The 27,999-nt window shown below is 38.5% G+C and overlaps 1 protein-coding gene across 8 annotated transcripts in view; it reads right to left on the bottom strand.

Moving 5' to 3' along the window:
* The window catches only part of ACTN2 (actinin alpha 2), an 87,624-nt gene that overhangs the window by 40,352 nt on the left and 19,273 nt on the right, over positions 1-27,999 (bottom strand). For all 8 annotated transcript variants that reach the window (XM_064509343.1, XM_064509344.1, XM_064509345.1 and 5 more), the window contains exons 2-3: positions 6,146-6,260; positions 4,570-4,689 (exon numbers count right to left, since the gene is read on the bottom strand). In XM_064509343.1, coding sequence (XP_064365413.1) covers positions 4,570-4,689; positions 6,146-6,260 — 235 coding nt within the window. The remainder of the gene's footprint in view (positions 1-4,569; positions 4,690-6,145; positions 6,261-27,999) is intronic.

Raw genomic sequence — 27,999 nt, 5'->3', positions numbered from 1 at the left:
AGAGGGAATTTTCTATGTTGTGTCCCCAGAAAATTTTCAGGCTATTTGCCAGCTTGAATTTCTCATTATCTATTGCTAAAATAAGATACAAAAGAGACATGTATGAAAGACAAGAAAAAATATCTAAACACAAGGAAAACAAAGCAGCTAAATGTATCAGTGATTTAAAAAAAATATTGATTCATTCCAATCATTTTCTTCTACAGTCCAATAGAAGACTTCTTCATTATTCTCTTTGCACTGTCTGTTTGCTCTGGGAGGAATACAGGTCCTATGCCTTAGTTTAGCTCAAACCCTGGCATATGCAAAGCTACTGCTTTCTGGGGAGAAAGGTCTTGCTGACTTACAAGGGAAGGGAAGGGAAGGGGAAACAATAAAAACTGCCTAGGGAAAAAGCTGAGTAGAGCAGTGTGACAAGGCCTCAAATGTTTTGCTTTTGTTTCCTATTCTGCTTTGATGTTAGGGTTTGAGGTACTTTTTAAATCTAACCTTCCTATAGAAGATTCACAGATCATTTGGTCCTTGATATTTCTCTCCCTCCCGAGAAAAGCAATACAGGAGGGTTTCCTATTAACAGGGTACTTATCTTTTGTGCTTCTCCGTATCTCAGTTCATTTCATTCAGGATACAATTACTTTGCAAATGCAGTTATTGCTTTTTTCTTTTTTTTAATTTAGGGAAAACTTCAGCATCTCCTGGTCTGTGAATGACTCAGAAGGACTATTTTTACAGCTTTAGCTCTAGCTTCTTGACTCTCCTTCTTTCTCCAATGGAGAGAAAGATTCTCCCAGAGGACAGATCAGAATAGCTAAACTGGACTCCTGCTCAGAATCACTATTAAAGGTGATCATCTCTCTCCATCTACTCCTCAGACAGCCCAAGGAAATCAGCCTCAGGACACTAGAGATGGCTTTGAAGAATAGCTCTGGCCCCTTAAACATATTAAATTGAACTTAGTACTTAAGTCCCACAGCAATTATGGTTTAATCTCTGTTTTGAGTCTCCCAAATACCTTTTTGATTGCTACCACTGTTATAAAAATTTGCATTTAAATAAAATAAAATTTAAATAATTAAAAAAATAAATTAAAAAAAATAAATTTAAATAAAAAGCAATTCATTTTGCCTTTTGAATACAAATTGTTCTTACATTATTTAGTTTGCATCCTGGAGACAGAACTGTGAAAAGCTTTAATGCTTTTTAAAGTTTTTCAAATAAAAACCCTAGCAATCCTACTAATAATCATGTCCTAGCTTATATGCCTAAAATGGGCAGAAAATTCAAAGTATTTGGAAGTATACTCTTTACCACTTGAAGTGTCAGATAATAAAATATGATCCTCAGCAGATGTAGATACAACATTTTCATGCTTTGGAAACTAAAAAGTATCCCAAGCATCGAGGTAACTCAGAGAATGCCAAAACAGATGGGTACAGAGCCCACCTGCTCCATGCTCACACACAGGGGTAGTGAGTTAAAGGTTAAGGATTCTGATGACAATACAAGCTTAATGAGCCTGTGCCCTGCCTCCTTGCTGGCATTCATTCCCATCTTTATGCTGCAGTAACTGCCCAGTCAAAAGTGCTAAAAAAAATGCAACAAAAGGAAAAAAGCATGTGGGGTGTGTTTTAAATCTAGACCGAGTTACTGATCTAATTCCCAGGGCAGCTACAGAAATAGTTGTCAGCCCAAATGACAGGGTTGGTCTGTGAAGTGTAGGAGCAAGTATGCTGGACAAGGAAGCCAGGGACTCTTTAAACAGGTACTGGTGCCAGAGGGGAAACCATACCCAGTCAGATGTGATACTGCATAGCTGCATCAGCACAGCACAGTGCCTCAGATGACAAGCTTAGCAGAGGGGAGATGGTAAACTAGCCAGGGCACTAACTCTGTCTGGGCCAGAGCTGGCTTTGCGCTCAGGCTGTTTAGAGTAGGGGTGGAAGGCACACAAATCTCTCTGCTCCTGCCCACATGGATGTAACCTAATGCGGGTTAGTAGCCATATTTGAGATAGTGCAATGTCTTATTATGACATGTTCCTCTTTGTGTGTAAGCTATGATAGTAACAGTTGATTTTGCTCCTGTGCTTCCATCCAAGAATTTAAAAGGGGTTTTAAATGCTAATGAATGAAGCTTTGCTTCTGATCCCCATATTTCGCAGATCTGGAATTCCAGAAACAGGCAGTAAAGCCTGTAGCACAGCCAATAACATCACCTTGATCTGCTGGCTTACTAACTAAGGCCTGCTGTTTAATACAGGAAGAAATAGTTAGGGCATGGACAGACATTACCTTACAGCAACTGGCTGAGCAGCTGGAAGAGGTTACTGCCTTGCCTCTAGCTGCTTGTCACTGCTTCCCTCTCAGGGGGAATTACCTATCATAACAGAGTATGTAAGCACACACCAGTCAGTGCCAAGGAGAGCAGCAGGGTTAGCTTAAACAATTTTAATGGCTGACCTGAGCTATACCAGGTGCTTTGCCTTCAGGTGATGTATCGAGTGTTCTCATGCTGTTCCCCTGTCTGAACAGCCTGGCAGTAATGAGCAGTAAGCAGGGCAAAATGCAGGGGATGGGAAGGCAGAAAGCAAGGCTGCTCCTCTCTACAGCAGATATGAGCTGATGTATCTCAGCTTAAGTGCTCTAGCCTTACTTGAAGAACCTAGGTGTGAAAACATTAGCCTGCTACGCAAACTGTGGTCAGAGGGGAATGACCACTCTCTCCCACAAGATCTCACTCCCTTTTCTATACTCTTGTTTTCTGTCAGGAAGCTTCTGAGTCCCAGCATGACAGGACAGAAACTACCATTTGTTTGCTCCACACTATGTACTGTCAGTATTTCTGTGCCAGCTATTAAAGAGGCTCCTCTAGGCATGATTTTCAGTTCCATGCCTAAACCGTCTCTTCAACGCCCTCTGCTGTCTGATACCATGTAGCTCTCAGAATGGCCTTCATCTGCAGACATGTAGGATAGTTATTTATCCTTCCACCACACCTCGTTTAATTGAGCAAGGGACCCAGCTTCCCGACTCTCTGTAGAGCCGATGGAGGGTGCCAGGCACATCTGAAAAACAGAGCCCTTCTGAGATCTAAACTGCCTTGGGGAATTCTCTGTCTCTCCCCTGTGGTGATATATTCCCCCAAAATGTCTCTGTTTATGTGCCTAAAGATAGGAGAAATTTGGACTCAGATGGACCATTCAGTTCAGTCTAAAATGAATTAAGCATGATCCCAAACAGACACTCTGCCCAGAAAACACACATTTCTTGGGAGTTTGGAACTCTGGATCTAGAAACCGATTATATTTGGTGAACCACACTTGAGGAACCCACTGGGCTAGGTTAAACCATCGTGGAATCATCAGATGCTGACAGATGTTTCCATTACTTCTACAGATGCCCAAATCCAACATAATGAATCTTCCTGCTCTTGTCACAGTCACAGTAAGCTCCCTCAGGTGAAGGTTTGTAAGCCAGAATAAAGATGTATATAGGACTGAGGAAATCAGAGGGACGGAAGAGAAGGCCCACAAAACCATCTAAATAGGCCTAGCAATGTGAGGACAGAATATAGCTAATGCTTCTCACTATGATACAGAGGTTAGAGCCACAGTTTTGCTCTAAGGTCATGCTAGAGGCTGCCATGAAAATGGAGGGCAAATAATTTAGGCTGCGGAATCAAAATTAGTTGAATATCACACCAGCCACATCACTCCCTTGTATGGTAATGATTATGCAAAGCAGTGTGCAACTATCTTCATTGACTAGCTAGTTCTAGGCAGACCTTTGTCTTTTTTAAACCATCATTTCAATCTCATGGGAGGCATAGCTTCACTTGCAGTGAGGCCCTTACTTCTTTTGCTGGGAGCTTACATCTATCAGCATTTAACCAGACAACTGCATATTTTTATTTAACTAACTCAACAACAACAACAACAAAGTAATAACTTCAGTAAATAACATCCCACCCCACTTTCTTCATATGTTCAGTCTCTCACCAGCTGCCACAATTTCTTTTGATCACTGCCTTAACTCTGCAGCTGAATTTTGGAAGCACAGCTACATGCACAGCCAGTTTCATAATAAAGTGGGAGCAGGTCCCAGCCACCTGGCAGTGATGTCAGCCTTTGTCTTGTCTGAATAATGTCTCCTAAAGATAAAAAAAAGACCCCAGGTTGGATAAAGCACACCTTAGCATGCAAACCGATCTCTAAATGAATTATTTATTTTTAATAATGTATAGGAAAAAGGTACAGCTCTGAAAGAAGAAATCATCCGAGGAAACGGAATGAAAACCCACTGAGGCACTTACAGACAATTCAATTCAGCCTTGGAGAGAAACTAATCTCTGAGTGTCCCTCAGCCCAACCATACCCCTACCCCTCTCCAGGTGTCCACACATTTCCATCTCTCCTCCTTTCACAGGTAGAACAGTCATCACTACTAAGGGATTTTTGAGCCACCCATATATAGAGAACAGCCAACACAAATTGGCTTGTGGTCTCTGTCAGGCTTCTTTAAGATGTGTATGCTTAGGCTCTAAGGTGTATTGTCAAGTTCTCCAACATACCTTCTGCACCAATCGACACAAGTTTCACTCCTTTGCTAGCGATATAATCCAGAGCTTTGTTGACATTAGCAATTTTATGGAAGCGCATCTTTCCTCTGTCTGGTTTTGGTAGTCTTTCCCCTGCAGGATAACAAATATAGTGTGTTTATCGTTACATGCACCTGGCTGCAGACACCCAAGTGATTAGAACTCAGAGTGAATGTGCACTGAACCCTGTCTAAAAGTTAGCACTTATTTTAGCAGGTATTTTTCTGAAAGAATGTCAAATGCCTTTGAACAAAACCCCAAAGAGCAAATTCAAATGCAGAAGCATCTGACTTAGATCTTTCTGATAAAACAGTAAAACCAGAATAAAATTTTTATGTTTGCCCTAAACACCTGGAGGATATATGACTGCTTTCTGCTTACAGACTTGCGGTTCACTAGTACCGTCTGCTATAGAGTAGCTAAATATTAAGAAGTCAGGGTGTTCTCAGAAGTCATCACCCTTACCTGCCTGACTGCAAAGAGAGGCTGGATTCTATCCATCAGATTAGCATCCTTCCCAATCTGACCAAGATCAGTGGCTTTTAACAGCAGAGTGAGGAAGAAAGCTGTGCCGGAAAACATGCTGAAAATAGGCTGAGTAGGAGCTAGATGAGACCAAATACCACTGGCTGTGGGCATTTGTGCCCCTATGGACTCATCTCAACCTTAACCAGTACAGCAGACCAGCTAATTTCAGAGGAATGTTGCCATAAGCTTCTATGTTTGGATGAACTTACCTTCTCAAATGACCATCAAGAAGAATGATTTCTTCATTTCATGAATAATGGTCATTTGAAATATTTCTGCCTCCAGTGAAACCTCCAGCAAAAATGTAAACTGTCTTTTCCTTAAAAACATGTCCTTAAAATCCTCTTTCCCTTTTTCACCTGCATTATGTGTCTGTAACTTGTGTTACTACTTCCCATGCAGAGGGGCATTTTGAGTGTTTCCTGGGGACTGCCCTTTTGAATAGCAAAAGAAATGGGTGACATAGCAAGTTCATATCACTTAGTCAAAAGGAGTTCTTGGATGTTCCACCCTTCTGAAAAATTAGACCATTTACTTGTGACGAAATATTTATCTAGGAATTTTACTTCAGGCAATCACTTCTGAAAGCGTTGGTCCATCAAGTAAGGTCATTAAAAGCAAAACAAAACTTTTATATTAAAACTGAAATAAAATGAATCTGTAACCTAAGTAGAGAGGCTTTTTAATTGTTAGGGGCCAAGACCAGGTTTTCTGGGTTTGTGGTCTGCCCAACAACACTGTGATATCACAGAAGCCAAAAGTTCAGACTGCTGAGCTCCTATCCCATCTCTGGACACTATGAACTCCCACAGGCAAGCACAGAACCATGGAACACAAGTCTCCGGAGGCAAGGAAAAAGCACAGCTTTTTTTCCTCTCTTTTGCTTCTCAGCATGTTTCATCCATCCCTTTTAAGCCTACTTATGATTTGTGTTGTTTTGAATTGTTAATAATTTGTGTTCTTTAAAAGACTGTTTCAGTTAGCATGCTGTAAATACATAGCAAACTTTATTTTAATCAACCTGAGATAACTTCCAAAAGGAGCATCAGTTTGAGGCCGTTCCTGAAGTCCTCCTCAATGTTCTCAATCTGTGTGCCTGCTTTCCTGAGATGGGAATTGCACCAGGCTGTAAACGTCTATAATAGCAAAAAAACAAACAAAAAAAACAACAAAAAACACTTGTCAACATGGCATTTTCCAAAAAAAAAAAAAAATCTAATCCATCTGAATAAACACTGTATCTCAGATTGTCAGAGCTGCCTAAGAGATTTGGATAGCCAACTCCCATTCATTTTATATACATAGGTGAGTTCAAAATTCCTATCCCTGATGTTCATGAAGATCCAAAGAAATACTTGATTAGAGGCAATATTGTGGTAGATTCTGCTCACAAATGCTTCCCCCAAAAGGCCAACACATAGAGACAGAATCTGTCTAATAGTCATCACTAAGTTTAACATTTTTGAGCACACAGTCAGTTGTTGGGACTTATGCTTTACACATACTCCCAGAAAAGAAAGATTGGTATGGTATAAAGGAAGCTATGTGACAGCAAAACGCAGGCTGATAGCAAGTGCTGAAACAGAAACATCAGCCACCTGAACTGGCAGCCATGATAAACTGCCATACTCGGACTCTGCATAGCAGCTCTATTTTAATTGGGTCTGCTTAATCAAGGATTTTATTTTTAAATTGTATTATACAGTTTTCAGAAAACTACCACAACTTTGCGAAACACACAAATGCAGATAATTAGGTTTTCAGGATAAAAATGGTTACAAAAGCAACAATGAGCATTTCTCCCTCTGTGGAGAATCACCAAGTCTGCTTGCTTTTAATTGCAGAGATGAAAAGCAGAACTAACTCCATTTTGATCTACAGAGGTCATATACACATAACATTACCTTTGTGTGAATGAAATTAAAACAGGGATCACTAAAAAACTTTAGTAGTTAATATTTATCTGTTTTCAAATATCCCTTACTTCTCAGCATTCTGAAAAATTCTTCTTGCTCTTCAGTTACTGTGACAATATATAAAGTTTGTATTTAACAGGTATTTTACCAGATATTTATTTCTAGGTATATAACAAGGCCATACATCTTGGTAAGTTAGACTTCAGCTACGTAAGATCGTCAGAAATTTGGTATTTCCCTTCTTTTGCTATTTCAAATGTGCAATAGTTTTTTAAACCATATATGTAAATAGTTTCAAAAACAAAATATACCCCAAATCCCCTTTTTCAGTAAGAAATTTCCTTGGCCCGCTTTTTTCTTGCTTGGTTTCTTAGACTATTTAATTTCTGGTGTCTCAGAAGCAGAATAGGAAAGGCCAGTAGATGAAGGCAAAAACTTCTCTTGGAACTAAATCATGTAAATACTGGATAGTTGCTATGCTTTAAGAAGATACGGCTCGAATTTTCCAAAATGGTTTATTCTTAAAAATGCAAGCTTCTGTTAGAGAATTACATTCTGATCGTTGTTAACTTTGATTCAATTTATGTAAAGAATTCCTGCAGCTTGCTGGGTTCTTTCCTCCGAGTTCCCACAGTGGCCAAGGACCAGCCTGCAGGACACGTGATTTGTTCTGGCAACCTGCAGCTTGGTCTCTGCGAATCTCTTCCTTCCGGACCGTCACCTTTATTCCATTTACAGGATCTGTTGGGCACCCAGCACGTGACAAAAATGCAGGTCTCGCCACCTTGTGATGGCAAACATCTGGTGCCTTGGTGAGGCACTGAACTTTTATGGGTGCATGACAGGGGGTACTGAATATACTAGGGATATTGCCAGTCATAAGATATGGGTTGCTGCAGCGTGCAATTCTCAAATACCTCCTCATACTCATGGTTGGTGCAGGAGAATTAGTGGATTTATCAGAAGCTAAAAGAAGCCCTCCCTCTGCTCCTGGAAAGTAGACAGCAGGAAATTCCTCTTCCTGAGCTGGATAAACCTTGCTTCCCTCAAGCTTTTCTTCTGTGGTAAGTTATCTTTGAGCTCTCTTTTCCACTTCGGTCTACTTCTCCTCTCTGACTGAAAGGAAGAAGCAAAAAGCCCTGTGGATTTTTGAGAACTGTGCAATGAAATCCCTAATTCTAGATACTCAGAGAAAGGAGGAGAGAGGGAAGACAGTATTGGAAGTGGTTCTGGGCCAGGGTCATGTTGATCTGCAGAGGATGGGTTGCTGGTAGAAGCATGACAAAGTTGTTCTGCGTGTAGATGGAGATAAGTCAAGCTGCAGTTGAAGCATCTCTGTAAATACTGCTATTTAAATAATGGGCCAAGTTAGCTTCAAAAGTAGAGTCAGTCATGAAGGAAAAGCATACTTCATTTCAGGGGAACTTGCTTTATTGAGCTCATGGCAGTCCTGAAATTACGCTGTGCTAGGCATCACAGCAGGGATATCAGGCACCTCTCCCCTCAGGGCTGGACATGATGCAGTGGAGACTTAGGATGGTATTTGGTGTTTGGTTTGGATCATTATACGGTTAGGATCTAGTTTATAAGACTAATTTGCCTCCAGCTGTATGCTGTTCTAGTGATAAGTATCTAATAGGCTTAACACCATATTAAGTTATTTGCAAATACTGGAAAAGAAAACAAGCATCCTCTGAAGAAGCAATATTATGATAATATAGAAAAAATAGCTGAAAGCACTCAGGGGTAAATGCACATGAACTTTACATGGCAATTTGGCAGTAAATACTAGAAAGCTGAACTAGTAAGTGAATGCGCCTTTCATAAATTGCTTAAGTGATGGGTGTATGCCTATCTGCAGATGCTATTGCAGTTTGTAGAACTGTTCCTCAAAGGGTAAACTCAAAGGGTAATTTGGAAGAAAACATCAGCCATTTCCATCTCTTCTTTCAGGCATATATGGTGGACAGTTTCACTTTGTATCACTCAAGTAAATGAGTTTTTCCCATTTTTCATTTCATTAAGGGCTTAATGTCAATGATCCCACCGGTCTAAAGGTCATAAAATACAAATCTGATTCCCTAGTGTGAGAAAAGCTACTTCTCACCTAATTTCTTAAGAAGAAATGGAATTGTGCACTTCCTAGCTCATACATGCATACCTGTCTTCCTCTAATCTCACCATGGTCCTCTGCTTTGCCTCTACAACAACACATTTAATTTACTGGATGCCACACTGATAGATAAAGAATATAGTTTTATCCAAAGATCCCAAAGAGTTTACAAATAATTTAAGTATTTCCTCTCAAGACGGACATTTTTATGGCACAGAATTTGCTGATGGACAAACTGAGGTACAGAAGCTCACTGAATCTTGGTGGCAAAACTAGAAACATATGCTCAATGTTCCAGCACTCAGTACTGTCTCCTAATCATTAAATAATGCCTTTTCTGTCCCGATCTGTACACCTCTTCTCATTTTATAAAGAAACTAAGCAGCCAATCTGGCTATGATAGAAGCAAGGAAAAGATGCTACCACTGCTGAGTCAAACTATTTTCAATGAATAGTTTGTTTTACAGGCTGCCTTTTTAAATCTGTAGATTATTTACAGTTCTTTCCAGCTGTATAGGGGCTTGTCATTGGAACTGTATCATTTTGAATGAAAAACTTGGAGGTATCAACAAAGCCTCCATTCATGAGATAAATTCCACTGAAGCACTGTGCTATGCATGGATTCTGATAGTCTAGATTCATCTTCTGTATCTAAAATAAAAGATCTGGATTGCCTATCTAAACTACAGTTTCTCAGAGCTATCTGTTTTACCAGTGCACTCCCTCTGTTCATAAAATACTGCTATCCATTTACCACAGTTGTCTTGTGCCTCATGGGAAGTGTAACTGCAGTACATTCTAGAAGACTCTCTATATATGATTTCACAACCCGGTACCTTCCAAGCTGGCGTTTTTTCCTAGGACTAAACATGGTTATAGAGATGCTACTTAAGAAAGTATTTATTACCTGTTGCAGTGATGTAATCAGTAAGTCATTGTATGAAAGCTACTGCAAAACTTCACTTGCAAATTTTAATACTTTGCACAATCCACATTTTACATCTCCCATCCTTCCATTCTTATTGTGATCCCATTTGTTTAGGGCCTAAACTGTCATTGGCCTTAACTAACAGTACTATTAATAGTTACTAAGAAACAATTCAAAGCATGCTGAAGTCCTGGAGATCAAGATACAATCAGCATATAGTACCCTGCAAATTTATAATCCATTGGGATTTAAAAGCTATTAAATGACTTGGACAAAGCAAATTCCTTCTTCTGCTGAACTGTACAGGCATATCAGATTGCCCGGAAAAAATAAGGCAGGACTGAAGGCACAGAGCTGAATACCAAGAAGAATACAAATATGTGCCTAAAAAACTAGACTTTTCTTTTTAGAATTTATTTACCAGAGGTAGACTCTACAAAAGAAATAAAATCCTCCTTTCTAAAGCTATTACTAGGAAAGAAAGTTTGCTGACATTCTTAGATAAGAGACCACAGAGAAGGGGATGCAGGCATGAAGCCTAAGTGTCAGCAGTCCCCTAGGTAAATTTACTCTTAATGCACTATTAACTGCCTACTACTGTCATAGCTCTATTTTGAAAAAGCTGACTCCAGAAAAAGAAGGGCAGTTTATGTTCTATGCCCCCCTTGGCCTCACTGTGAAGACCGCCAGTATCATAGTTTGCATAATTTGGATTCACAGATCTGTGATGGGAAAGTGTGTTGCCCAAGAAACAAATGTAATTACAAGGCCATCTACTTAGGCCAGTTTATTTTTACAAACACTTGACAAAAAGAATTGCAATCTAGGCGGTGGAAGAAGAAGGAGATATCCCTCATTAACTATCAAACAAGTGCAGCCAACACCAAAAATAACAGGGTATGTCTGCTCTGTAGTGCAAATATTTTTATATATGCATAAGGAAGGACATGCTTTGATGGAAGAAGTGATGTTTCTGAGAGCTGAACAGTACCACACTCCTGAGAAAGCCCACACATGCTTTGTATGTAGGTGTAATGATAACTTACTTTTGATACCTCGAAGCAATTGCCTCAAAGCAATAAAACAAGAAGGATGCTATAATAACAAGCTTCACATGAGCATGTGACAATAGGGATAAAGTGAACTGAGAAAGCATCAGTTACCACCCTCTCCAATACTGTCACTGACCAATGGGTCACAAGACAATTTGATACATCTGCCAAAGACACAGGGTAAATTTATAGTTTGCCACTGACAGTGAGCTTAAAATGTACATCACCAAAATAACAGCATAGCTTGCATGGTGACATGCACAGGGGATACCCTCTGCAAGCTCAGGATCATTTATTCGCTTGTACTCAAAACTGAAATCAAGAAGTGGATCAGGCCCCATAAAAGGTTGGAGGGCCATCTCCTGTTTTAGTACGTGCATCTTATAACAAAGGTTATCACTGATTTTGACTCCTTCCAACTCAAAACAATTTCTGCCCGCCACAATATTTACAAGTTTTAAAAAGTAATATTGGCTTTAAAATGCATATGTCTGCTTGTCTGCCCCCCTCTAGTGCAGGCTACTGGCCTGAACGAGTCATTTCTTTTGCTGCTTCTGGTCTCTTCTGTAACATTTCCATAAAAGACAGACAAAATTCAATGGCAACCTATGAAACTATGAAAAATACTGCTCTAATGGGAAACATAATACTTCCTGTATCTGTTTAGTAAAGCAGAAGCACAACTTATTTTAGGTGGACTTTAAATTTTAATACCCAGAGCAGAAGAATACACCTAAAGAAAATTAACTTCAAACATAAATAATCAACACTGCCCAATCTGGTAAACATTTGTTAATATCCACATGTGTATGTATTATCGCTAATTTTCTCAGTCTGATGGGGCCATTTCTTAAAACTCCCTGCTTTAGAGCACTTCTCCCAAAGTATTTTTCCCCTCCATTAGTGCTAGTTGAGTGTCTTCATTACTTCTAGCCTAAATGGGATGCAGTGATTCACTCTGTAGTTATACAGGACATTACAGTGTTCTGAGCACATGGCAAGAGCGTTACAGAAAGCTCTGCCAGAACATTCCCGCTACAGAAGACCGAAGTGTCCCTTTGAAGAATCACCAATCTCTGTCTGTTATCCATATTTAAAAATGTAAGTTGTGATCCTGCAACATGATCTCCTAGCTCCTGTGTCCATACATCATTCTAGTGACTTCAGGATCAGAGCCTTTCCCTGGGCTCGCGATACAGTCTGCATTAGCCCTTGTCTTCTTTAATATTTAATTCTGCTCACAGAAGAGGAAGCATGAAGGTGCAAAGCAGCAGAAAATTGGACAGCATTTACAAATTAACATTATGTGAACTAGTGGGTAAACATGGCATCTTGCAGATATTTCTAGAACATCTAGAACAGCTGTACTTTTTAGTATATTTCATGCATAAGTATATTTGTATGAATGGAAAATAAATAAAATATTGCATCTTATTTACTGGTTTGAACCACTATTAACTGCCTCCTTACTCTTTTTTTCCTGTGCAGAAGAAGCCTACATGCATTTGGTACATGCTAATAAAATAACCAGAGCAATTATAACAGGAAAGGTGGTTCGTCAGTACAACTCACTCATGCTAAAACACTTCAAAAGGCAGAGTGGGATTTTAAAGCTAAACAGACCAGGCAAAGGATACCACAAAGGCCGAGGTGGGGGAAATGTTTAGCATATTCCAAAAGGCCATTGGAAGAAAACCCCCAAATTACACCCAGTTTGTCAAAGCCAAATTCCTGGGAACAACAGCGAGGATAGTATGGAACAATCTCACAAAGAAAGTTAGTAGAAAATCTATCACAAGGTCACCAAATCCAAAGCTGGGGAAAGCCCATTCTGCTCCAGCACATCCATCTATCATGCTGAATAGGTGATGTCAGAGATGATACACTAGTGTATTTTCCACTACCAGTAGATCAGCTCCAATAACCAAGCGAACTGCTCCGCTGTTCCTTACTTTTATCATTCTTAGGAGACATAGTCAAAGGGATACTTTCATCACGCAGGATGTAACATGTCTCACTAGCGTTCTTTTGTGTTCTGCTCACATGGAACAGCCTGGGAAGACCTCACGAAGCAGTTGGCTTAATCCTGTGTGAGGCTAGGGTTTCCTTCAAAACATGCAACCCCCTCCCAGCACTGTATGACTGCATGTCCATTTTACAGTGCTTATTATCACCCCCCCCCCCGAAAAGCATGTCAATATCCCTTCAAAAATAACTTTGCTAGGCTGAACCCTGACAAATGTCAAGAAGATTACTGAGCATTTTGTTACAAAGTGATGTTAGTTCTTTCTTTCAGAGGAGACAGACAAAGGTTATGTTGTCATGTTGGTATAAAACAGAAGAAAAGTCAGAAGGCAGCAAGTTTTAAGGGAAATTCAGTATGGGTCATTGCATGCATTGTTCTCCACTCATCATTTTTTATCTTAAGGGAAGAACAGGAAGGAAGGAAGATGACAGGTTTTCCAAGACATTTGGAAGGGGTAAAACTGTTAAAATATAGCAAAGTTTTTAGGAACAGGTAAATATTATTTTTATTACATCACCTGAAATAGCTGGAAAAGACAGATACGCTTTCAGGCACACAGGCGCACCTTCACATGTGGGACAGAAGTATCAGTCTTAAGTGTGAAAATTCAGACAAGTCTTCAGAGAAATCAGGATTTTAACGGGCTATGGGTATAATGATACAACTGCCCTGTTTCCTGGAGGAAGCTCCTTACTTTTACATTAACGCTGGTGACACTTACCCACTTATGAAAGCAGTTGTACAACAGCAGGTACGTACATCATCCAAATGTGCGACTTCTCAAAATGCATGCAGTGTCACAGAGTTGTCCAGTTATCTATTTTCATCAGCTTTAAATACCTTCTGTCTATTTTAAATGTATTCTTTATCAGAAGCATTAACATTTGAAAAAATAAGAGCATATGCAATGTTTAAAATTCTATCTGAAGATGAAAAGTGTTCAGGATCTATAGTGCAATTACGCTGTAAAACTATTTTTCATTTTCCAGGAATCCACTCAAATCAGAGAACTCAGCTCAGAAAAATAATACAGAAGTAAAAGAGGCAAGATTGCAATAAGAAACTTTGGCAAAGCAGGGGAATGGCTTTACCTTCCATTATGAAAACTGTAAGATATCTTTACTCTTTATCTTTACAATATAAATGAAGCCTATGTTGTTATTTCAGAGAAAGTGTGATTCCTTAAATTGAAGGAAATGGAAAAATGTGAACTATCAGAAAAAAACTACTGTCTACTTTTGGTGTGTTCTTTTTAATTCTGAATATTTTTAGCACATTCCTATAACCAAGCAAACCAGAGCAATGACATGTAGTAAATTTCATAATAAATAGCACAGTCTTACAGGAGATAAAAGGTTTGGAAGATTTTACTCACACAGGAGGACTGGGAAACATCACTAGACAATTAACATCAACTGTTGCAGAATTCAATATTGTAATTAAAAAATTTAACTTTCAAGGACAAGCAAGCACAAAACTTGCATTGTGCTACCTTTCTAAACCTGCATTTAGGTACATCCATGTCCTCCCCTCACAGTTTTGCCTATCTAAACTCTAGTCGGATCTAGACTCTTTCTAGTTGCACTAGTTAGAATATTTTGAGGGTCCCACCAGGACTCTCAAGAAGCAGAGCATCTTTTATGTCACATAGTTCAGCTGGTAGCAATAGCAATAGTCTATCTGGGAGGAAAACTAAATACAAAACCTTAGGAGAAACAAGGAGTGTTTAGCAAGTCAAAGAGTAGTTTATTGCTACTAATGATGAGTAATCGTTCACCATTAAGCAGAAGAGCTTTTCAAATGTTCTACTGGAATTTGTCCTGAGCCATTCAGTACTTTAGTAATTCACTTAGATGACAGAATAGAGTGTACACTTATAACATTTGAACAGGTCACCAAAATAATGAGACTGTGAACATGTTAAATGACAGGAGAACAATTCAAACCAATCTTGACAAATCAGTGAAATGGCTTGAAGAAAACTGTATGCAGATTAGTAAGGAGAAATGTGAGGTTCTGCCCTTCTCCAGTAACAAGTAACTGCAAAGAACACAGAAAGGAGCACTACTGGCAGGGTAGCAGCACTGAAGAAAATGATCTGGGAATGACAGTGGATCACGACTGAATCTGATTCAAAAGTGTCATGCTGTTATAAAGGCAAACACCATACTGGAATGCATAAACAGGAGAACTGTCTCTAGATATCTGAAGTATTTCTTCCATTCTACTCAGTGCTGGAAAGGTTTTAGATGGAATATTGTCCCCACTTTTCAGCATAAAATTCAAGAACACGAACTAGTTGGAAAGACTCCACAAAAGAGCCATGAAAACGATCAAATTTTAGAAAATTTAATCTATGAAAATTATAGAATCATTGGGGTAGTTTAATCATGAGAAGTTTGAAAATAGACTGATAGTTGTCTCAACCTTTTAAAAGTTCACAATAGAGAAGAAGAGAATAAAACAGTTATCTGTGTTCCCTGAAGACAGAACAAGGACTCAGGAGCTGAAATAAGTAAGGAAGATGTAGGTTACTTTTTAACTCCAGAAGTAGTGAAACACTGGAAGACATTGGCTGGGGAAACGTGGTGTCCTTACTCTTGGAGATTGTCAAGAAAATGTTGGGTAAACATGTCAAGAATAGCAGAAGCATATCTGATTCTGCCTGAAAGTAGGCAATTCTTCCAGTCATATTTTCTGTGATGTTCATGGAAGATTCCCATCCTAACTGACATCTACACCACAGCCTTAAAAAGGGAGAAGAAGCAAGAAGACTATTTTTCCTTCCAGATTCTGTCGCAGAGAGGCCCTAATATTTACCATATATTTGTTATTCAAAGACTACAAATTAAGAAGTCATTTAGCAGATGACAACCACCTTTCAGGAATCCAAGCACTTGACATGCTACAGATTGCTGTAAACCTTGTTTTTCTCAGGGTGTTTTCTCTGCGCTGATCCCCCCTGCTCTCTCCTACTTTCATATGATCCTCTGATTTCCCTTAGGTAAAAGAAATATTGAGGAAGATTTGGCAAAGATATTGGAGAAAAATAAAAGGGTGAAGACAGAATACGTAAGGAAACAAAGGCAATGAAATGTAACAGGATAGAGGGGAAAAAAAGAAGATTCAAAGTCAGTGAACAGAAGAACATTTAGGAAAAGTTAAATAGGATGCAAATTAAAGTGAAAGTGGAAGCACTGATCTGTTCTACAGGTACCAGAATAATCATTACATTTCCCAAGATCTGTGTTACGATCCAGGCGTAGAAATCTTGATACTCATGTTTTTGTCCCAATTTTGCCAGACTTTGTTAAGTCATTTAAGACAGGAATTTAAAAATGCTTTTATTGACCTAAATGCTAAGCATTTTATGATCCATGATTCTTCGTCTGCGACGAGACGCCATTTAACATCAGAGTGAGCAGATGTTAGCCATAGCTGAGTATTTTTAAGTGTCCCACTTCTGTATTCAAGGATAATGAGAATAATAAACCATTCATATCCCACAGCACTATTATGAGAAAAAATTCACTGTTGCTTTTCAGGTGCTCAAACACTACTCTGAAAAAGGCCCAATAAAGATATAGTAGCAAGAAAGATTTAGAAGGCTGACAAAGCTAGGAAAGTGCTGTAAATGAAGAAGTATAAGATTAATCAAAATCAGAACCTACTGCGAACAGATGGAAAACAACACATAATAATTACCAACATCTTTAGCATCTGTTCTCAGTCATCCAAAGTTAATTTTACGTTTAAAGAAATCAAAGCTAGCTGTTTAGCATAAGCCAGTTACCTGCCACTGTAAATCTAGTGGCATGCTAGTTATCTTCCCCTCCTTAAAATCTTAATGAATTATGAAATGTGCCAGCCCTGTAAGTATAGAGAAAGAAGTCTTCTGTTTAGGAAACTCTAATAGCAATGACTGTGAGTAACCCCATAGATGTAATCTGAGAAAACATCTTTACATACAGATTGTTTTTGCCTTTACCTCTAGAATGAAAAGTCTCTGCCCAAACCCTTACTACTAAGGCCAGTTTTGGGCATCTCCAATGAACTGCCATTTCTGGCAGTTTAAGTGATATGGACACCTGTCCCTCCAAGAGCTAAACTGAGACTACAACTCATCTCACAGACACTACCAAACAGCCTGCATGTGTTAGCAACCTCGTCACTTATTCACCTGGCCTGGATTCAAAACACTGACCTAGAACCGAAAGGTTTCCCCCAGCTATCTAATCTCAACCTATAAATTAAAAGTCCATCCTCAGTACAAGGTTATCTTTCATCAGGAGTTGGGGTGAAGGAGCTATTAGAATATTTCACTTGAAAGGCTTAGCAATACTGAAATGCTTTTAATTAATATTGTCACCATCCTGCTAAGGGGTGACAAAGGGCAAGATTTTGCAAGCTGGCTTTCTCTTGGATGTGATTGATAGACTATTTTTGCAGCATAGTTTGTTTATTTACATTAAATGCACATATCCTTGAACAAAGCTGATCACAAATAGCATCCAGGCAATATCCTCTTTGAGAAGCCTCTGTTCAAACAGCATGTCATGTTGTCCTGTAAGAGCTCTGTACAATTAATTCTAGCTAGATGGAGTATAATGGGGAGAAATCCCTTGCTGTTTGCAATAATCTTACCTCTCTATCCCCCTCCTACTTCAAATAGAATATGCATCACATAATTTACAGTTATACACTATATTTCCAGTGACTGTATACTGCTTGTCTTCTATGTAAAGGAACAAGTATGTTAATACATATTAGTATCTCCTGGTGACCCTTGTCACAAAACCACTAATACTTTAAATTTTTTTTGACTACTTACCATTCTTTACTGCATTAAAAAGCTAAAGGTAAAAGAAAGAATGGAAGTTACCATACCATGAATGAAAGAATGTAGTTACAAAATGTTAAATAAATGGTATAATCTGTGAAGTAAACATGCAGTTCTCAGATTACTAACAAATCTCCCACTTATACTAGCCCCCATATTAAATTGCTTTCTCAAATGAGAGTGAAAAGACAACCAGTGAGTAAAGACTTTGAAGGATTCAGCACTTGAGTCCTTGCCCTGCCACAGCTCTTTGTATAACTTTTTTCAAGTAGTCAAACCTCTTTATGCCTCTGTCCAAAATCCTTACCCCACAGCAGAGCTGAGATTTAAATGTGCCACAAAGACTGAGAGTTCCAAATGCAGAATTAGGACTCTGCTGATCTATAAAACTGATTAATGGTGGGATAGCTTTGGGTGCTCACACGTGGGTTTTGCAAATCTAAAATGCTGAAGCAAGTGAATGACCTTCTGCTTCACAAGCCTCAAAAATAAGCATTGGTGAAAAAAAGTGGCTGTGAATCAAGCACATTCAGAACCACAGCTGTTAAATGGGAGTAAAGCTTTAAAAACAAAACAAAACACAACAAACAATAAAGGGACTAATGGAACAATACAAGTGCAGAGTTTTGAATAATCTATTTTTGGCCATTGGCTAAAATGATTTTGTATTTCCCTTGGAGCAAAAGTTTATGAAGAAGTTGATCTCTTTCAGTAGATCATATTGTTCTAGCATTTAATAATTTAACATTTAATAGATCACACTATTTTTTTACATGCAACATGATGCCAAATTTTGCCATTCAAAATGTCTCCTATTGAAATTTGCAGAAACACAGAAGCATCACCCACAAGGACCTGTGCCTACTTGATAGAGACACAGTACTCCCACACAGCATGACTGAGTGTTCTACATCCAGACTGAATCTCTGAGGACTATGTGAGGTGTTTGCATGGCAAAACAATATTTACTAGGGTAAACTAACTTTACAGCTTACTAACCAAATATTATCTGTTCCAATATAATGCACTTTGCAGAGCTTGAGTTTACACTATAAAAGCAAGTCATTCTGACATTGCAACTTAAAGTAGTACAGCTATAGCAAATATCTTACAGAGTCTTCCTTATCACAAAGTACTTTACAACACAAACCTCTTTACAACCTATACCTACAAAGAAGTTAGTTCACTCCCAGTTGGGAGAGAGCATTAAAACAGATTTGTCACTACACTGCAGAAAGTTGAGTGCAGCAAAGAAATGTACCAGTTTTTATAAGAATTTTAACAGACTCCTTATCACCTATGTATTAAAGACTGCATCTTTATATTTATGTAAGAAAGAGATATATATTTATAACTCATAAGGACTGTCCTAAAGATATCCCCTCCCAATTACATAGGACACGAGAGACCTAAGCAAAGAGCTTGCACAGCATGAAGTGTGTGGTGTTGTTAGAAACTCCAATGTATTGGTGCATGGATCATGTACAGATTTAACTACTGAAAAACTGAGAAACAGGAAGATAGAGAAAAGTATTTACTATATTATGGGACCAAAATATCCCCAAAAAATTTCAACTGTTACAGGGCAAAAGGAAATCCACTCATCTCTACATGGCTCAGAAAAAGTTAATTCTGAAGTACATTCTTCCGTGCTCAGCATTTCCACCTCACAAGATTATCAACGAACTGGAAGGCATCTTGAGAAAAGGAATTCACAGTAAAATGATACCAGGATTGGAGGGAACAGTTCAGTAATGATAACAAATTTGAACCTAGCCATCCTTCTATTTTCTCTCTCCCTCTATATTCTTTCCCAGCTGTACAACTCTCTTTTGCTATCAGGGAATAAAAGCAGAACTTCTGTTATAGTTGCATCTCCCTGTGGAGAGTTAAAAATTGAGTGCAGATAATCCAAAAAGAGTCTTGAACATAGTGGTGGTTCTGCAGAGGCAAATCAGCCTGTGTGCTTTATAAGGTGAAGGTGATAAGTCGACTTGGCACTGTTTGTCTTTAGACTGTTTTTGACTGTTTGATGCTTTCTCTCAAGTATTTTATACAGCAAACCTGCATTACCATTGCCCCATCAGTGCCAAATGAACCCTCCTATCAGGAGACCTTATTTCCTATTCTCCTTCCCAGTCTCGGGTCCTTCTTCCACCAGCTGTGCCCTACAGTCCTCTTCTGGTTTCCTAAGAGTTCCTCAACTACTACAGAAAGTGCTGGCTAATTTTTTTTTTCAGAAGATACATATATAAATGATCAAATGCTATTTCGGATGTCATGAAAGAAATATTCACATATTACAGTATGGAAGAAACTAAAGGTATGCCCTCTGGAAATAGAAGGATTAATTAAAGTAGGCTAATCCAGGATTTAGTTGACTGGATTTCCAAATGTCTTTCCCTTGCTTTCTCTCTTCATTTTCTTCACTGTGCTGTCTTTATCCACTAATTATATACCGCATTGCCAGATGAGTCAGTAAATCCATTATAAATTAGTCAAAACAGTCAGTCAGAGTGGGATAAAAGTATGTTCCTACCCAATTTATCAACATTCTTTAAAACATTTTCATAAGCAGAAAAGCATGTCTTCCACCTGATAAAGTTAAAAAAGATCCTGAAAGTATTTTCAATGGCACACACTTCAGCACACATCTCTTTCAGTTTTAAGTCTCTGACACCAACAAATGATGGGAAAAATATGTTTATTGTCAGACACTGAGATAATTACACAGTAAGTTAATGCTTATGTACTCTGTTTTGTAGGAGACTTGAAGCCCACCAAAACCAGTTTCACCTGTGACCTGAACTAAGGTTTCATTTGAGATTCTTGCAGAGAAAGGAAAACCTTGTGCATTAATTCACAATTATGTAATACCAAGTTCCTCTCTGGCACATATGCCAAGTTACTGAACACAATATTTCTCAGTATACAAAGTATTTAATCCGTCCAAGTTAACCTCTTTGATGATGATGAAGGAACATTTTTTAATTTTGATTTCATGCTTGTTTTAAGCATCTGCCTTTAAAAAAATTTGTTAACTTGTGCTGTTAAAGGTGCTGCTTATACATACTGGGCCAATTTTTTTAAGCTCTATAATGTTTTTATGAGGCACTAGATATAAAATAACATTTTCTAAAGCATTTAAAATATCCTATAAGCCAAGGGACTTTCAGAAAAATGCCAGAAACCTGGAATAATGCCTAAATAATTTTTAGAGAGATGTAGTTTCCTGAATCACTGAGCTTTTCTTACAAATAGAATAAAAAGCAAAACATTACTCACAGCCCATGGATAGCTTAATTATATATGCATATAAAATTTAACTAAGTAACTTGTTCTTAAGTCCTTAGCTAAAAATAGTTGGGGAAATAATAAACAAAGATGGCTGTAACAGCTGAAAGCATAAACATCTGTGTTTTAAAGAGTACCATACCATGATAAGCAAACCTTTTTGTCAATTAAATGTACGGTTCTTTGTTTATAGCGTATCTATTCTTAACAGGTCCCGTGCTGTATTATGGAAATGAAGGCCACAGGCAAAAAGAAAGCAAGCAATCTTCAGCCTCAGGTATGGTGGGGTATTTTAACTTCAAATATTAATGGCAGATGGATAATACGTGCATTATACATAATACATACATGTACAGATATAATTGCTTGTGGGGCTGCACTGCAAACTACATTACTGAAATGACTTAGGATTAAAAAAGTAGTAGGAACAGTTTGTTTGTTTTTCAGTCCAAATTATTTCAGTGTTCCGGTGTACAGTAGAAGATAGTTGTGCCAGCAAATGAAGGACTGGACTTCTATGGCTAGGAGTAGAGTCAAGGATGGACAGAATGTTGCAAGGCAGCAGTTCCACCAAAGAAAATGTGTGGTGGAGCTACAGCTGGAGAGTAAATTGGGCCACAGGGGTTTTCCATAGCCTAAAGAAAGCCCCCTAGCTGCAATAATAACCCAGCACCACACAATCATTTATGCAATCTTTTATTTGCATTTAATGCAACTGGTTGCCAGTTTTCTTCTAGCCTCATATGCAAAAGTGCAATGCCTTAAGTCCTGAAGCTCTGAAAAGCTACACTGGTGCCAAGATTAAACATAAAACAATTAAAAAGAATCACTTAATACTAGATGGTTAAGCCTTTCTGTGAGTGCCAAAATTGCAGACTGATCTTCAGAGGTGCTAAATAGAAGTTCCTCCTGACGTCAGTGGAAATGACTGGGTGTTCAACATCTATAAAAAATACTAGAGTTTCCTTAGATACTTAAGGAATAATCACAGATGCTAATTTTAGCCTAGGACAGTCACTTTCCCCAGACTCCTGCTATGGCAGTGGAGGGGGGCTGGCTTTGCTAGGGGGCAGTTCAGAGCAGAAGCAGTATGTTCTCAATTAGGGTTTGTTAGTTGTTACCGAATAAAGTCAGTTGTTATCAAATAAAGTAATAGATAGTTGGACTGATGTTGCTTACAGCTTTTTGAAGAAAAAAGAAAGAATAAAGAACAACAACCAGATTTCAAGTTTAAGAGATTCTGATGGTTAAGAGCAGTTGGGAAGAAGCATTTGAATTAAATGGGTGCTACAACATCTAATTCACACCAGCTAAAATAAACACTTAACACTTTTCATGTGTAAAGCCATCACATAGGAAATACAACCACTATTTCGGAGATGATGACAAGGACAAAATGGTATGTCCTTATAACTCAAAAGCAGGGCAAATTGGGACGAGACAGGAGCAGCTGCATCCATTCTTGCACAAAGAAAATAAATTCAAGACTACTTTTGTCACCCATGGATGCATGGAAATTTAAGAGATGAATACAGTAACTAACTAAATATTATTAGCTACACAATGGGCAGCTTCTGCTTCCCTCTGGACAGGCCTTCTAAAGAACGAAATACATTTCTACAAGCTATCATTTCAATTGGGACACTTTCACAGAAGGGGAACACTGTATTTCAAAGTCTTCTATCTCTGTTTCTGCAGATGCTCTGTTCCAGCATCTGTAACGACAGAGGAAAATCAGTATTGCAGTTGTAACTACCCTGTAACCCTTTCACACCAACAGTCTGAGTATTAGCAAAATCATGCCATCTTGGTTTGCATCTAAGAGTTACTTGTACTGCCGGAGGGAAAAGCTACTACAAACTTAGTACAGAAACTGTCAAGAGGGTGATCATTAGCATGGCATTTGCTGGTTAAATGTTGAAGAAAGAGGTAACTTCTATCTTTAAACATATGTCCAGTTTTACTAGGTAGAAAAAGAGCATTGCATAGCACCTCTGTAGATTATGATCAGTTTTATGCATCAGTCTCCCAATTTGAAGCAAACTGAAATCCAACAAATCTAGCGATAATATTGTAAGAACAAATGTCACACACTCTTATCACAGCTTTTCATGAAAGGATGTTCTTCAATTACTTGAAGACTCGACAATCACCCCAAACTACTAGTAATGAAATTAATTCAGGAGGAAACGGACTGCTTGATGTGAATACATATTTCTTCCGCAATCAGCTGAGGGAAAAAATGCATAGTCATTAAAATACATTTACTCAGAGTCAGCAATATTTCACTGCACACAAGAGAGCAATACATCATCAGATACATGTTGTTTATCTGGACAATTAAGGCTCAGAAGACATTGTGCTTGGCACTAAAGCCATCCAAAATGGCTCAATTTTGTGAAGTATATAAACACATTTATATTTGTTTGCTTGCAAGAATATAAAATAACATGTGGGAGGGACCTCTTTTATCTTGGGAAAAAGATAAGCAGCACAAATTTCCATTCAATTCTGTTTCACTGTACTGTTCACTCTTCCTGCATCATGTCCATCTAATTCCAGATGAGTAATCCAACACATTCTTCTGTAAACAAGCTCTGCAGCAAAACATCTAAAATACTACCAATATCCATATAATATTTGCCATTCATAATTAAAAATCCTGTTTTTCAGAGTCACTGAAATTTATTCAGTAGAACGGTACAGTGCAATACAGAAAAGACCACCCAAACGAAACATCATTAAATGAGTCAGAATTCATGCAACAGTGATGAAATGTATGTTAGGCATTTGGTATTTGATTTTTCAATCATGATGATGAAATCTCTCTTGTCTTGTAAGAGAATGGGAGAGCTTTAGTGGAAGATTTTGAACTGTGTCACCCCATTGACAAAAAGCCATCAAAATTCAGCTTGCAGAGCTGTCTTAGTTTGAATAGGAAAAGTGTAACATGTAATCGAGATATTTTCTTACTGGCATCCACTAGTTTTTAGAATATATCCGAACTCTGCTTTTGCTTGCACAGGGCTATAAACTCATTTTATGAGTGGAGGTTCCCTATTTAAAGCTGTCTCAGGGGTCAAGACCCTCAATGCTCTTACGAGACACCTCCCTTGCCTGTCTAACTCTCCAATGACACAAACATAGATGATGTATGGCAAAATGCAGACCTCCCTCCCCCAAGGGATTATAGCAAAGTACACTGATTAACACACAGCTTTCCTCTAGCTCTTAAGCACCTTGGTTTCAGTTTATGGAAACCCACTTAGAACCACACTTTCTTCCAATCCGTATTGTTCTACTAATTGGATCAGTGTAGCTGCAGACATTTTACTACACAAATTTCAGGAGATGCTGTGGTAGGTACCCATGAGTAGGCAGGAAAGTGATAGGCTTTGCCTCTCCTCACAAAGTGGCTCTTTATCATTTCCTCTCACAACCATACAGTTTTGCTGCTGGCAGATATTAGGGGGCGAGTGGCAGTTAACAGCTAAACTGAGATTGTAGGAATTGTCCATTTGACAACGCTAACAAAAATATCTAGAGACTGGAATGGTTCAACATTGAGAGGGCTGGTTGAGTGTAAACAGAAGAAAGCAATATTGAGTAATATATTGATTTCCCACATTTGGTATTGATAAAGATTTTCCCATTATAAAATTCCACCCTCATAAACATTTCTAGGTAAGTGAATTTTATAATAGCTTTATATGAATTTTCCTTCACATATAAGCTACACAGTATTCACTGCCCCCTCAGCCACACATCTTATTGATAGCTTCCAAGACAGAATATGAAGCACCCTGACAAAATATGATCGTTGCACCATCCTTTCAGCATGCTCCTCTCAAACACCATTCCATGCAAATAACATCAGCAAGAGGAATTTAACATGTTACTATTTTAACAAGCACTAATCTCTAAGAGGCCACTCATACAGAACAAGCCATAAACACAGCCCGTATGTCTACATCTCTACCCTCACGGAGACTCTCAATAGGAGAGACACTACGACTGCATGTCCTTCTGTTGCATCAATGGCTAATATTTAAGGCAGTTATAATCATAGTATATGCTGAAAAATCTGGATGTAGTGTGGTAGAAAGAATGGAGTCCACTGACTAGAAAGCTCTGAGTCAGACCCTATATGGTGCCATCCACTACCTGGAAAGTCAAAGAGCCTACAGGATTTAAAAGGATATAGCAAATTTTCTGTGTATGTCCTCCTAAAACTAGAGCTTTTGGCATTCACTGTTTAAAAAGGAAAGTCTTGATGCACCTGTGGAACAAGCATTCGGCCTTAGAGCGCTGAAACTTCATGTTGCCATAAAGCACACCTTCTGCATCTGTAGTGGCATATATCATTTAGCATCATATTGTTCTTCTGTAGAAGACAGACACGATACTGGTTGAATACTAGCAGAAAAACAGATCTAAAAAGGTGAAATTTTTGCTTTTGTAAGTATTACTAGCAATAGGAAATCCTGTATTTCAACCTATACAAATTCCAGGACAGCATCCTAATCTTGTGGATAAAAGGCAAGGAGGGCAAGAATTGCAGTACAGGACTCAGAATGTCACATAATTTCTCCACAGAATATCATTCAGCCTTCTGCCCTGGCACATGGAGGATCTTCCTCCTTACAAATGAAGTCCTCTCCTGAAGTTAGTCCTAAAGCTAGTCAACCCAGAGCACCCATGTGCATAAGAAATAATCAACTAATAACAGGTAAGCACTAAGAATGAGTAACGAGAAGGCTAACACTTTCTTTAAAAAGAGTGCACATTTTTGATCCCTTGCACATCCTACTTTCAGTACTGGTTCTCATTGATCCTGTTCTTCTGATTTACTTACAGAGGGGAATCTCTGTGCCTTCTCAACAGTCCCACTGAGATTCCATGTGGGTACAAGGTGTCACCTCACTGAAAGCTCGCAAGGGATAGACTTTCTCTGTGTGCTGTGGGACCTTTACCCCAACGTTAACTACTGAAGCGAAAATTTTGCACCATCTACAAAACCCTTACTCTGATTATTTCCAGAGACCTAGGCTGGAATGCCCTGTAAGCACCGTAAGTATTGTTATATTATTCATGAAAATGATTTCAGTCCTAAGCAGTCCATAAGGAATGGTTCTACAGTACTGAATTTTGCTGATAGCATCCAGGCTCTCCTGGCAACACTTCTTCACATTTCTTTTTCATTCATTCAGACTTGGTCATTCCTCTCCTACTCCTGGTTGGAGCATGAAGCTATTCCCTTGCACTACTTCATCTGTCATCTCACACACCAGTAGACTTTCCCCCAGGAAGAGATTTCTGATAAGAAATTGATTTAGATTCCAACCACAGAAGGCAGCACAGACTTCAGAGTGAATCCAGGCCATTGACTGTAAATCTATTTATAGACACTGCAGTCAGATTGAACAAAAGGTCAGTTTCTCTTTTAGGTTGCAATAAACCCCTTGAATCTGCTGAACTTATGAAGCTGCACCAACACAAGCAAAAGGACAATTTTGTCCATAATTCATAGTGCTGGCAGCTCTTTCCAAAGTATTTTCTGTACTTGTGGCTTATAAATGCAATTTTTTTTTATTTGCAAGAACAATGGGAGCTGTATTATCAGCCAAAGGAGGTAACACAGATAAATCCTTACAGGTCGCACTGAAAATTTAATCTGATAGGGACTGCTGAAGACTGGAAAGATACAGCTTCTTTCCTAAATCAACTTTTCTGTAGTCCTCATCACTTATGCACAGCATCCAGTGTCATTAGGAAGACTTGCATTCACAAGGAGTACAATATCAAGGAAAATAAATACTCTAAGTCTTGCTGTTTATTCTGTATCAGTGTAAAAAGCCATCAAAATGGCCAGAAATTGCACTGACACCTACATTAAGACCTGTCTGCATAGTAGTGGAAGGTAGCATCAGCACCATACAGGAAGCTGGAATAAGACTCTTCATCTACGATAATATCAGTAAGGCCAGGAGTATGTTTCCAGTTCTTTCCTTAAGCACATTAGTGCAACAGTGTCAGAGATGTGTCCTCATCACTGCAGAAGACACATATGAAATCTGTGGAGCTTTTTTAGTCTCTTATGAGTACCCTGAAGAAGAGATCACACCTGTTTCACAACCTCCATATCTTTTTTTTCTATCCTGAAGGCTCAAGACTTCCTTTAATAACTAACAAAACATTTTATGACAAAGTTTAAAAAAAAAGCATGTTGTTAAATAAATTATTTCTGACAAAAGTTATCTAAAAGTAAAATGTGTGCAGCAGACAAATCTTACTGCCTGTTATTTAGGGCGTAGCTGTGTTTCCATTTAGGAGTGTGAACTTCTTTGCAGCTGTCTGCATGGAAGCTCCTAGACCAAGAAATGTTTTCTTTATGAACTTATGGTTGTTTCTGTATTGTCTTCCAAAAACACCCTTTCCCTGTCTTACATGTTCCAGGTATTCCCTTAACACCCATCACTGACAGAACAACAGTTTACTCTCTGCCCTAGCTTCTAGTTTTAACAACACACACTTTTATGTATGGATTTATTAACCACAGAGCACAGCAATTTAGTAAAATGGATGCAGTTCTGTAGACTCATCCATTTTGAAAAACATACACCTTGTAGAATTTTCATCCTTATCTTCCAAAGATTATTTTCAAGTTTGAGAAAAATAATTTCAAAACTTTTTTTTCTAGTATTAA

Source organism: Dromaius novaehollandiae, chromosome 3 (assembly GCF_036370855.1).
Source record: "Dromaius novaehollandiae isolate bDroNov1 chromosome 3, bDroNov1.hap1, whole genome shotgun sequence".
In the NCBI taxonomy this organism is placed as follows: domain Eukaryota; kingdom Metazoa; phylum Chordata; class Aves; order Casuariiformes; family Dromaiidae; genus Dromaius; species Dromaius novaehollandiae.
This window is presented reverse-complemented; position numbering and strand designations above follow the sequence as displayed.